The 13649-nt window shown below is 38.0% G+C and overlaps 1 protein-coding gene across 1 annotated transcript in view; it reads left to right on the top strand.

Moving 5' to 3' along the window:
• The window catches only part of galnt9 (polypeptide N-acetylgalactosaminyltransferase 9), a 167934-nt gene that overhangs the window by 105576 nt on the left and 48709 nt on the right, over positions 1 to 13649 (top strand). Inside the window, exon 6 of the mRNA XM_015379653.1 lies at positions 1123 to 1240. Coding sequence (XP_015235139.1) covers positions 1123 to 1240 — 118 coding nt within the window. The remainder of the gene's footprint in view (positions 1 to 1122; positions 1241 to 13649) is intronic.

Below are 13649 nucleotides of genomic sequence, written 5' to 3'. Positions count from 1 at the left end.
CCTGGGCCTCCTCCCAGGGGGCATCTAAAAAAAAAAGTCCGAGCCACCTCAGCTGACTAATTTGGATGTGGAGGAGAAGTGGCTCTACCTGAAAACCCTCCCAAATGACTGAGTTCCTCACCCTTTCTCTAAAGAAGAGCCCAGTCACCCTCCAGAGAGGTAATTTCAGCCACTTGTATTAAAGATCTCATTCTTTCAGTCATGTTCAACATGTTCAACGAAAACCATGACCTCAAACTAGAAGGTGCGGATTTTCTTCCCAGCCGCTTCACACTCAGCTGTGAAGCGCCCCAGTACATGCTGTAGGTCCTGGCATGAGGGAGGCAGCAGAACCAGGTTATTCACAAAAAGCAGGGACGAGATCCGCTAGTTCCCGAACCATTCCCTGTGCCGCATTTGCTTCGCCTAGAAATCTTATCCATAAAGGTTATGAACAGAACGTTTGACAGAAGACAACCCTGTCGCAGTCCATCATGCACCGGGAACAGGTCTGACTTAATGTGGACCAAGCTTCTGCACTGCTTGTACAGAGGTCGGATGGCCCCTAGAAAAACGCCTCCAACTTTGTACTCCTCAGAGCCCCCCACAAATACCTTTTCCAGGTCCACAAAGCACATGTCGAAGTGTTGGGTAAACCCCCATGAACCATTGAGCACCCTGCAAAGGCTGTAAAGCTGGTCTACTGTTCCACAGGCAGGTCAAAAACCACACTGCTCCTCCTAAAACCGAAGTTTGACCATCAGCCGGACTCTCCTCTCCACCACCCTGGTATTGGCCTTACCAGGGAGGCTGAGGAGTGTAATTCCCATATATTGGGAACAAACCCTCCTATCATCTTTCTCATTTAGAGGAACCACCAATCATCATCAGTCTGCCAATACAGGGGGACTATCCCGGACCTCTATGCAATGTTGAGAGGTGTGTCATACAAGACAGCCCAACAACAGCCAGAGCTCTAAAGTATTCAGGACAGACTTAGTCCACCCCTGAAGCCTTGCCATGTAGAGTTTTTTGAGTTTGGTGACTTCATCCTGAGTGGTAAACGAAACCGGCTCCGAGCACTTAGAATCATAAAAAAATGTTCATATGTGTTTCATTTATCTTTATTTCTTTGCTGTGCAGGACTCCAGCTATGATTGGGTGCTCCTTTGTGGTTGATCGGGAATACTTTGGTGAGATTGGCCTGCTTGATCCAGGCATGGAAGTATATGGAGGCGAGAACATCGAGCTGGGAATGCGGGTAAGGAGCTACTTAATACTACACTTTCTTACAAAATGATTTATTCCTCTTGTCCATTCTTATATTTTATGCCAAACTTCCACTAACACAAACGTTTTTTGGGAGGTTTTCGTGTTATAGCCCAACACGGAAGATCATGATTGATAAGTGAGGGAAAATGGTTAAAATTAGAGTATGAAACTTGTTTTATGTATTTGTAGGTAGTATCTCCTCCTTATTTTTAAACCACCAAACAAAATTCCTCTAACCAGTTTCTTGCAGAGGTCTCATAATATGCAAACACATGCCTGTCCAGATATTAAGCAATAATCCAGGCTTCAGACTTTCCACACAGCCCTGTTCAGTCTGTACATTGAAATCGGAAGCTGTACGACACCCCTGCAAATCTACCATGACTTAGCAGTCCAGCTCAGCATGACAGGTCAGGCTAGGAGAGTACACTACAGTATATTATAATGTTGTTAAAAAAAAAAAAGAAAGCTCTATCAGGAATATAAAAACTTTTGCAAAAAATTTTTTAATGATAAAGTTGCATTGAAGTGCAAATGCTAATAGATTCCTATTGATATAGAAGAGAACTTTAAATAGATTTTTAACTTCATGAAAAGGCTCTAAGGTAGGAGAAATAACTTCTAACTTTTCTCAAATCTTTAACACAAATATTGTAGGTTAGATTTTTTTCAAAGCTGGATGTTTCTTGGTATATACTGTACTTTAAAATCCTGTTTTCACAAAAAGCCTCAATTAAAAATCCAATAATTCGTGTAGCAGGAGGGTTAACCGGTTCTTGAGACAGATTATGAATTTCCAATTCTGACTTTTAAAGCACTTTTAGTAGAGATTTCCTCTGTGTCTCTGCTTTAGGGATTTAGCTGAAGATAAAAAAAAAACCCAAGGGTGTCAAAGGAAGCTATGATGACACATTTCAGTTCCTGAGTTGGAAGTAGAAAGGGAAAAAAATCCCCATACTGCAAATCTTCAGCCAACCCAAAGGCTGTAAAGTCGGTATAGAAAAAATGTAAATCTCTTTTGCTTCCACTTTGAGCCGAATTTAACGCTTCATGTGAGCGGGTGGCATGCTGAAGAATTGGTGAGCTTTTAAATTCAGAAAATGTTTCTCTCAAGCCGAGTGGAACTGCTCTGCAACTGGACGCCCTCCATAGGATTATTGGAGAGAGGAATGCTTGAAAGATCCAACTCTTCATTTAACGTCAGCCTTACAGCCATTTCAGAATCTTGAGATGGCTTTAATGACACATCTGAGGTGCTCACTGCTTTAGTGAAAAAGCACTTGAAGTGAGGCTGGAGAATGGATCTTGGGTTACAAATTGCTGCAGTGCTTTATCGAAGCCAGAGACATTTATGGTTGTTGATGACCATTTCAAAGCCTCCCATTATACCCCACTGAGTAGCTTTTCCTCTACATAAATAGCATGTTTTTGCTGCCAGGAGCAGCAATGATACAGTCATCTAGCCTCTCGTGTTTCAAGCTGATGGTTGTTCTGTTGTTATCATAGAGTGATAACTCAGCAGTTTCTGTTAGGTGTCGGCCAGCAGTGGCCTCCCCTGAGGTTTTTACACAGTTTTTTTTTTTTTTTCATTCAGTGAAGCCGCTCTTCTAAGAAAACCAAAGGTAAGATTATGGGTAGAATTCATTCAACCACAACTGCTAAAGAAATCTTGTGTTTGTGTTAATCTGCAACAACTAGTCACTCAGAACCTAACTTTGCATCAAAATAAGCAAAACACATTTTATTTTATTTTCTGCAGATGATCACTTCTTATTATCTTAATTGAATAGTGTTTGAATCTGATTCATTTGCAATAAACTTTCTTTTGGATGCATTGCAATACATGTCACATAGTACCAGGGATTAAAGTAAGCTGGAGCTGTCCAGTAGTCTGGACCAATAAAAGATTTAGGGGCAGTATGAAGTTCTGGTAATACCTACTGCCTGCTATTGTGTGCGATCAGTTTCAGGGCACTGTTACCAGTCTGAGCAGGAAGTTATCATGTCTGTAGAGTTTAAATCTCACATATGTTCTTTAAACTTCTGCCTGGTGCATGTTTAACTCTGACAAACTCTAAGCCAGCTCTAAACCCTAAGCCAGCAGCAAAATCCGTCTTTGTGCGCACTTAGCTCTATGTCTGCCCTGGTGGTGCACTCAGCAGCTCATTGCTCTTCCAACATCATCAATTTTCTGGGCTGTCCCCGCCATGCGTCAAGTTTAAAATCTGCATTTGTCTATCTTTTAGAATAATATTTTTCAGCTTCCATAGGAAATGCTAAAGTTTCTTTTGTTTTTTGTTTTTTTTGTTTTTAAAGGAAACCCAACATTACGCTTAAAATCGAGCCCCAATCATGGACTGCCACTAGGGGTCCCTGAACAAGACCCTTAACCCCACACTGCTCCTGGGCGCCACACAATGGCAGCCACTGCTCCCCAAGGGGATGGGTTAAATGAAGAGAGTTAATTTTGTTGGTCTAGCAAGGTAATGACAATAAAAAATGCTGGGAAAAAATACATTATATTTATAATAAATATTTTATTGTTTTAATGTAACTATTTGGACAAAGACCCAAATTAAAAGGTACATGGGTAATCTTTTATTATTTCATCTCATTGTTCCTCTCTTTATTCATCCAGTTGGGATGTCAGAATGTTTCCTGGTACAACATCCTTTTCCATATTTTGCAATATTTTGATATTCTAATTTACCCATTTTAAATTAAGTTCTAAATTGTCATGCAATTATAGTGTAGCCTTTGTACTTTGTGTCATCAAGCGAGTATAATGTTATTTTTAAAAAATCCAATGGATATCATGAATGAAACTGTTTTAATCATTAAAGTTTAGTTTCTGTGTGTCATGATTGGGTTCAGGGTTCTAACCCAAATGCAGAACACAACGGAGGCAGGTTAAAAGTTTGACTGTTTATTAAAAGATAAACACAAGTTATTTGAGTGAATCAGAGAAACAGATCCGGGACTGGTCACACAGGGTTCTCTGTAGAGAAGGACAGTTAGGTTAGCCAGGATGCTGAAGATCTTTGTCGGAGGAATTGTGCAGGTTTGTACCTGTGACGTGATTCAGATTAGCAGCTGGAGGAGGGAACCGAGTTGGGTCCAGAGGCTTGGAGTGGGCAGAGGGCTAAGCAGCAGCAGGGCTTGACTTCAGACTTAACAGTGTTCAGATCCAGAGTCTTTCTTCCGATCCTCTTCTTGAGGGCGGGCAGGCAGGTTCAGACAGTTAGATTCTGCTGGAGAGATTCTGAGAGCCGGCAGGCGGATTACAGCAGATGAAACTCTTCCAGAGTTCCAGGGTTCAGTCAGGTTTCTTCCTAGGAGGCAGAGAAGACAAAAACTGATCAGGTTCAAGGTTCAAAGTTCTGGGAGTCAGAGAATCAGACATAACCATAACTGGCTTAACACTCTGGCGCTGGAGAGAAGTCCTGCTGCTGCTTATAAGCTGGTCTCCTTATGACTGATGGATCTCAGATGTGGTCGTCAGCTCAGCTCCAGGAGACCTAGAGGCGCCCTCTGCTGGAGGAAGGTGGACAGACCTCCAGCTCCCAACACTGTGCATAAAGATTTAAAGTAACAGCAGATAATTTCCACATCTTTCTTTCAACAAAAAGTTCTGTAGATGTTTTATCAGCCTGCATGTAACTCAAATAATGACTAGCCTTGGTAGTTTAATTCCTATAATACCAATAAAGGCTTTTACATCCACTAAACTGTGTATATAAATGGTTACAGGGCAGTTATCCTTAAAATATTACAAAAAAGGGTTGGGAAACTGCATGAATGCTGAGCATCACTCTGAGACTTTTAAAAATATATATATATTTTTTTTTATTCATGTCCAATATGGCTTCAGAGTGATTCAAAGTGGGAAATCTTTGACCTGGAGCAGATAACACAGCTGCTAATTCCCTTCCACAGAACAACTTTCAGGCTTGTTCAAACAGCTGCTGTGCAGAGATCCCCCCGATAGTGGAGCTAAGAAATGGGACAATAACACAACCCAGACAAACTGTTTAACTTTCTCAAAGGGCTTTTTTATTTTTTTGCTGAGATTGATGCACCAAAAAGTATGTAATTCCTTTTCTCACTTCCTTACTTTTCTTTTTACCCTTGAGATTTTACTACGCATACAAACTAGGGATGGAACAGTTTATGAAAACCGTCCGAACCGACTGTCTCAGTTCGATTCACGTGTGTTGCGTTCAGTTGATGCGCTGCTCCTTTTTCTCATAGGCGTTTACAGAGCAGAAGGTGGCGGTTCTGCGACCAAAGCCAACCACCAGTAGTAAACAAGAAGAAGAAGTGAAGCAGTGTAGCTGGGTGTAGCAGAAAAAAATCAGTTGTTGTGGAGAATTGTGTGGGTATGGCGAGTGGGAAAGAACAGGAGTTGGAAGACGCGCCAGCAGCACTTTATAGGTCTGCTGTGTGGGACCGCTTTGCATTTAGAGTGACCTACGATGACGGTGGAAAGAAAGTTGTGGATAAAAGTGCAACAGTGTGCAAGCATTGTGCAACACGTGTTGTACTATACAAGACATAATAGATTTTCCTAACAATCAACATACCGAAACGAACCGAAAACCGTGACCACGAAACGATGAACCGAACCGAACCGTGGATTTTGTGAACCATTCCACTCCTAATACAAACTATAGTCAAATATGAGAACACAATTGATAATTTTTAAATAGGTATATTTTAATCCAATTACATTTTTATTCTTCTTACCTCCTGAAGTTAGTGCTTAATTCAAAAAATAGTTTAGTTCTCCTTAGTAAGTAGTTCCAAGATAATGATTTAGTTTTACTAAAGCTACAATAGTGTGGTAATAGTCTTGGATGTCTTCATTGTAAGTAAATTCTAAAAAATTTTATCATCGTATTGGTAGTGTAAGGTTTTAATATATGAATAAAATGAAGCAGTCTTATCAGCAGCTATGGTTCTACATCCAACACATACAATCCCCTTTAGTGACTAGAATTGCTCTACACTTATATTAACTTAAGTGTTTTGGTTTGTGAAATGAGGAAAATGTCCTGCTCTGTCTGCAAACACAATGCCACTGCAAATGCAATTACCTCCTCTCCTCTTTGGCCTGTCTGTGAAAAAAAATGATATGCATACCACAATAAATAAAAAATTAAAACCTTTCAGATCATGAAGAAGCTTGAATAGGTCTGCATTGACCAACCTGCTTCAACTATTTATTCTATAGTTGAATGGGATGGGTTGCAATACAATCGCTCCTCTCAGGCTACTCTGGGTGTTAATAATAATGAGCTGCCATTTGGGAAAGGTTTGATTGACAAGAACATGTATAGAAATTAGCCAGAGCATCCCACAATATCAGAGTGTCAATGACTGGATTGAGCTGACAAAAAAAGGGTTCCTCCTGGAAGGCTATATAGTATATTTACATGCAAACCTCAAACTCTCTTGCTTGCTGTGGATAAAAGGGCTTGAGAGACGCAAAGACCCGGTCCCCTATTGTAAGCAGTTAGGAAGCAAGGATGTGCATAATTTGATTATGCAGCATGGTAACTAGTATGCTGCTCTTTCCAAGTGGAATATGATAAAATAAAGTTAATGGAAGAAAAAATTAATTAAACATCTCATTCGACTTTTCAGTTTACTGAGGTGTGAAATAACTTACGGGGCAGGACTTGTAAATGATCAGAAACTGGAATAAATCTGCAGACATAGAGAAACGAGGTGAGCTAAAGGGAAAGTTATTTTAATAAATGTGGAGAACCTGTTCCTGCTGTGTTGATTTTTACAATCAGTAAATCATGCAGCTGTATTCGTGCTTTTTTAGTTTTTTTCTGCCTTGATCATGGTACAACACCAACCTTCATTACATGTTTTTATGTAAATGGCTGTTGCCTTAAAAAAAAACAGTTTTCAAGTCTTGCTAGATTGTCAAACATAATAATATCTGGGGTTTGATTTGGTGATTCAATACATGAACATGTCTTGATTGAAAATATTCCATCTTGCTGTGGACTCTGAATGGTTTCCTTGTGCCTGGTAGCAATAATATGTCCAAGTTTTTTGCAGGGTTAGATTCACTGCATAAATAGAGTACTGCATGTAGGCCAAAGATTTCAGCTTTGGTCCACTTTGACCCAAGCAGCTTCCTCCATATGTTGCTGTGTACAGTAGTAAACTGGGGCTTTCCTTTAATAGAGGCTGCCTCGCTCTATGTTTAACAACCAGATAAATGGCCAACACATTCCCCCATCTAAGCAATGGAACTCACCCTCAGCTACCTTTAGGATCTTGATGGTTATTATGATAATTGCTCTCCTTCATTGAATGAAGGTTTATTTAGAGACCTAAAAATTCTCTTATTCAAAGGGTGAAGTCCAAAGTAAAGTCCGAAGGGTATGAAGGTTTTTGCAAGGCACTGCATGCATGCCCATATACCAGAGGCTCAAAATAGACATTAGTCTAAGATGAAAAAATCTGTTGTTGTTGCCCAGCATTACTTGCCCTGTTAAGATTGAAGTTGCATCAGGGACGGCTGCTGTTCTCTGAATCAGGGGAGGCTCAATGGTGTTAATTCAATCCAAATGCCATTTATTGCATTCACAAATGCTTAAACACATAAAACACATCACCATGATGGGCGAAAATAGCTGTTGTGAAGCGCTCTGAAATAATTAACTCCAAAGATCATGGCAAGAGTTTTTTTTTTTTAATATTTTTTCTTATTTCATTTATATAAAAACAAAAACAAAAAATCAGACTTTGATACACTACAGCACAGTTTGAATGTAAAGGAGCAGGGAAAAGAATCATTTCTTGTAATATAATGCAACACCTTCATCTGACTTATAAATGTTTTGCATTGATTTTAAGCATTGTTATAAACAACTAAAGTTATTCTATAGTTTCACACTTACCTAAAAATATAATGTAATACATTTTTTAAATACCTTAAGTGACCGTGATTCTTTCATTTCTTTGTTGAGATCAGTGATGGCTGGTGGAGCTTTCCCCAGGTGGGCTATAAATTCAAAATAGACGTGCAAAAACCAATCAAAAGTATACTAAGTTATCACACCAGTATATTTTTATGAATGCCAACAACAAAAAACAATATAAAACACTTCATAAAAAAAAACATAATTTAATGTACAGGTTTACTTCTTGTACATAAATCTTGCCCTTCTGAGGCTATGTGAAGGTGAATCTGTGTTTTGCATGGTCCAATAGTGTCACAATCCTAAAAAAAAATAATATACCAGTTTAATAATGGTGGCAATTAGTCAGCTTTATATTTTTAAATATAAAAAAAAAACTATTTAATTTCTGATAATGTTTTTAATTTAAGTGAAACTATGCAAATTAACAAACACCTAGAAAAATTACACTGTATTACTGTATTATATTATTTTCCATGTGAATCCCAGATTCTTCATTCTTTTTGCCTTTTCTAAAAAGTGCTTTAAATCAGTCCTACCTGTCTCTATCCCTACTCGGTCTGATCCTGACATTTTAAAAGGAGGCAGGAGGTTAAGGCTGCAGAATAAAGCATTAGCCTCGCTACATGCAGTTAGCCAAGCTAGCTAAACCAGCTCCATTTGTCTTTTGGCTTGCTGATTCATTTTGATGTTTGGATGATCAGGTCCCAACGATTTCACCTCCAGCTTCTCTAGGTTAGTTTGCTTTAAGGGACTTAACATCCGTGACTCGACTTGTCACTCAACCACACTAAGACTGTGATGACAGTCCCTGTCAGCTCGGGACGAGCTCTGGGAGCACATCTCCTGCCCCCAGAGGTCTCCTATCCTTTTGCATAGGAGCTACTACGCATGTGCAACTTTTAGCGAGAGTCAGTGGGCGAAGATTTTTTGCACCCCAGGGCGAAAATACATCACCAATCCGATGACGAATGACATGAGCATTACTAGACATTAATCTTTGTCTGGTTTGATCTTTGGTCTGTTGCTGATTATTGTCTGACATTATCTTACAGACCGTTCGGGGCTGGATAGATACTAAAACTTGAAGAAGAACTCTTGTTACTAATAATTAGGCAGCTTCTGAAAGGCAGTTCCCTGAAATACTTATGAAGGGGTAGCAGAATATAACAAGCTTATTTATATGCATGAGACGCTTTTCAGGTTTTTAATTGGAAAACCTTTTCTCCTTATGCTCTCTCTTACATCAATGTGTTAACTTGTCTTTGTCTGTAACATGAAAGTCTAATAAAATACATAAAACAACAAAACACATAAAATATGACAAGATTTGAAAAAGTTCAATTGGGAGAATATATTTTCATGGTACTAAAAGCCTTTGACTTACTCTTTAAACCACATACTGTTATATATATTTAAGAATGTTTGTTAATTGCTTGTCAGGGAATGCTGCTAATCACTAGGGCCCAGTAGTAAAAAACAAAAAAACGACCTTGAGGAAAAGTGATGAGTTCTGATAGAAGCTTCCATCTGAGCTTATTTTGTGGTGAATCTCACACCTTTTTTCTCTGCCTTTGATTTGCTTTTGAAGCGTCTCAGGAAAAGAGGATCTCGTCTTTTATTTCTTTTTTCAATTCAGTCATGAATTAATTTAATTCATGACTGAATTTTTAATTTAATTCATTTAATTCAGTCTTCCATTAAACTAAAAAAATCAACTCAAGATAATCAGCTGAATTGGCGAATTACTCCATAAATTTGTGTCATCATTGCATATTTTACAATAAAAAAACTCTTGTCTATTTAAACCGATGTTCTGTAGAACTCTATATAGAACCCTGTAGAAGAGAAAAGCTTCCAATACAATGTTCAGCTGCTCTATCATGACATCAAACTTCATTTAGTCAGATTGCTTTTTACTGTATTTACCAATATTACAGTTTATGAAAGTTGTCCAGCCAGGGACACAAGCGATCACATGTTCATGCTTTAGGCCGTGGGTGACTCTTGAGAGGGGAATACTGTTTTGACAGTAAGACACGATCAGCAGGATGGTTAGCCATCTGCTTCGACCATCTGGGAGGTGAGATACAAAGGAAAAGAAACAGACAAAATGCACCAAACCAGGCGTGTCTGCAACAAGAGGAAAAGGAAAATGGAGGAAAAAAGCTTTGTTAACTACCATGGTTTTAGGGTATATAGAGTGTAGATTAGAGAAATTACTGGTAGATGAGGTGATCAAACATACTCTAAACTCTTGGTAAAGAGTTTAGAGTTTAAAGCTGCCATCGCGCTGCTTATAATTTGGAAGTTTCTGTCAAATGGTGCCAAAAACATTAATGCTGATCTTGAATTCCAGAAAAGTGGAGCATTTTGTTGAACAAAAGGTCCTTTCACACAACTATTTCATATGATTTAAGTAGATAAGGATGAAGGGTGTGTACTGCATTGTTAGAGTAACTGCACTGATACTTTAAATTGCATATTTATTACTATATTATTATTTAACAAAGCCATTTTAAAATGATAAAGAAACATACAGTCTATAAGCACTAAAAAAACTATTGAAACTAATAAGAAAAACAGCTGTCAATTGGACCCACTCCAAGCAATTCACTAGCCAACATTGGTACTTCCTTGTATGAGATTTCTAAATGGGTCACAAGTAGAATTTACAAGAAGGCAGTTTCTTGTATATTTTAAAACCTGTTATAACACCCCTACCACAGATACATGTCAAAAAAATCTAAAGCATCCTGGTTTAGCCAAAGCAAAAACTGTTCATGCTTTATTATATTGTTACAAGACCACCGTAGTAATCATATGAAAAGTATCTGAGTCAGGACAAACCTGCTGTTTGATGCAAGTATTGGATGGTTTTTAATCACGAGTAAACCCGAATTTATTGCCACATGGGCATTTAAAATTGCATTTTCTTCTACTTTTTTTTTTCTTCAAGTTATTAGGCTTGTCTGACATAAAACATTAATATAAGTATAAGGTAAGACTTGAAGAGCTGCGTGCCATTCAACCTCAAAGGTAATATTTTAACCATTTGATGGGTTTTTTTCTAAGTCTACTTTTGATAGTATATATTTATAACCATAATAATATTGGTAAAGTTATTAGCATTTGTTGATTGACATTATTATAAGTGTTATTTCCAAACCAATAATAAATTTGGTAGAGCTAAAATATCAAAAACAAGACAGTCTAATACAATTTGGACACTCTAAGAAGGAACTGGATTTTCTTTTTCTATGCAGCTCAGGTTTCTGCCGAGTTTCTTTTCTTCACCAAAAAATCCACAGCACCAGTTGCCCTCTTTAAACCTCACTGCATTTAAGGCAGTTGATAGCCGAGCAAATTTGAGTTCATAAAGAAATCTGCGTGCAGCCCAAATATAAAAGGCTGCCACTTCAGTGCCAAAAGCTTAATAATTGGAGCCTATATAAGTTTACCCAAACAATCTGCTCAGAAGCTCACATAGCCAGCAGGAAGCCATCCAAAGTGCTTCATGATGTCTGTCTCATTTCACAGCTTTCAAATCAATCAGCCCAGGAAACTGAGTATGATCTCACCGGGTGGCCTGCTTCTCTTCATGACATTTGATAAACTCATATCGGACTCCTTTCGTTTTTAATGAACCACAAAATTATTTATGTAAATTTCTTTTCTGTCTTTAAAACTCTGTCTTTATTTCCACCTGGATGGGACCCTCAGGCATCTGGTCATAACTTCCCATAGTGTAGAAAGTAGAGCTAATTAAAGTCTTGCGGGAGCAGCAGCTATACAGGATCGGAACATAATTACACTTCACTTAACTTGGAGCCCAATACATCTGAAGCAGTGATTAAAAAATGAAGACAGCTGACACTTCATTATTTTTATGATATTTGGTTTTGGCTTGACTTTTCATACGTTCTTTGTCAAACAAATTAAATGGAAAATGTGCCACGGTAAATTAAGTTTTTACATCCAGCTAATTTCAGGACTAAAAACTCCTGCCTTATTGCCAGTTGATTACAACAGTTTGAATGAATAATCTTAGGAAGGAGGGTTGGGCTGTATCCAGTGTTTTCTTCTCTCTAATTTTTATTCGGCTTTTCTAAAGAAAACTACACAAATTTAACTTGTGATTATCCGTCAAATCAAGCTTGTTATGCTCCATGATTATTCCATTTGCTTTGGATTATCTTTTTGCCCTTTTTAGTAGATTTCCAAGCTGACCTGCATTTTATTCTCAATTGCAAACTCTTCTTTTTTTTTAAACGTTCTTCCACGTGATGCAACCTCTGCAAGCAGACGTGTGTCGGTGAGCTCCAGGCAATCCTCAGTGGTGATGACTATACTAGCAACTACATTGCTCCAAATATAGAACTTACTCCTGAATCAGTGAACAAGTATCTACTACTTGAACCTGATTAATTGGTGCTGAAATTTAACTGTTTTTGGACGTTTTCCGTCGGCTTATGCAGTCCTCTCACGTGGGGAAGATGGCGGCTGAACAAGATAAACTAACATTGAAATCCCTGATGAAGGCTATCCGTGAATCGAAAGAGGAGCTCACTGGGCATATAAATCAAAAAACTGATTACATCCAACAATCGCTTACAAAAATTTAACAGTCAATGTCAACGCTGGCTGAACAGGTAGGCCTACAGGAAATGGAAACCAGAATTGGAGCTAACGAAGACAACCTCTCTAACGCTCAAGCTCGCATACTCAAAATGGAGAAGGAAAAAAAAAACGTTCTTCCAAACAAAAAGTAATCTAAACACTAAAAATTATAGGTTTGTTTGATCCAAAGTTGACTTTCCAGCATCCTAAATGTGGGGTTATATTTCCAAAATCTTTATGAATAACATCCATCAGATCTTCTGTTTTTGCTATTTAGTTTTCTAAATGTTTCAGATCTTTAAAAAAAATCCTAACATCAAAAACATAAAGTGAGTAAAATAGGAAAATTAGTGGTTTTATTTTTAAAAACCAGTAGTAAAACTCCCCTGATGGTATTTACTGGAGGGTAAAAGAGAGAGAAGAACAAGGACTGAAGGCTTTAGTTACAGCTGGTTTACATCTAGACGACTTTCTGTAGTTGATAGATGCATAAGTTATTCTCTCTATTGTGAATTCTTAAAGAACTTATTCAGTTGTTAGTTTTTGACCTCTAGATTGAGTGAAATGGGAATTATACAGCATGGCAATGATCCAAATCACACCAGAAAGTCACATGAGCAACAGAAAAAAAAATCCTCCCCAGCAATGAAAAGGTAAGGCCAGTAGTTGTTGCCAGGGGTGGTGCAAGTTATTAGATAAAGGGGAAAAACTTTTTTGAATAGCTTGCTCTAGTAATTAAAATAATCTGTACAAGCTCTTTTTTTGTGTTTACTTGGTTTTATCTAACTTATAACAAAGTTTAAGGATCTGAAACACTTCAAATGCAAAAGAAAA

The sequence above is a fragment of the Cyprinodon variegatus genome, unplaced genomic scaffold, assembly GCF_000732505.1.
Source record: "Cyprinodon variegatus isolate N-32 unplaced genomic scaffold, C_variegatus-1.0 Scaffold197, whole genome shotgun sequence".
Classification (NCBI taxonomy): Eukaryota; Metazoa; Chordata; class Actinopteri; order Cyprinodontiformes; family Cyprinodontidae; genus Cyprinodon; species Cyprinodon variegatus.
This window is presented reverse-complemented; position numbering and strand designations above follow the sequence as displayed.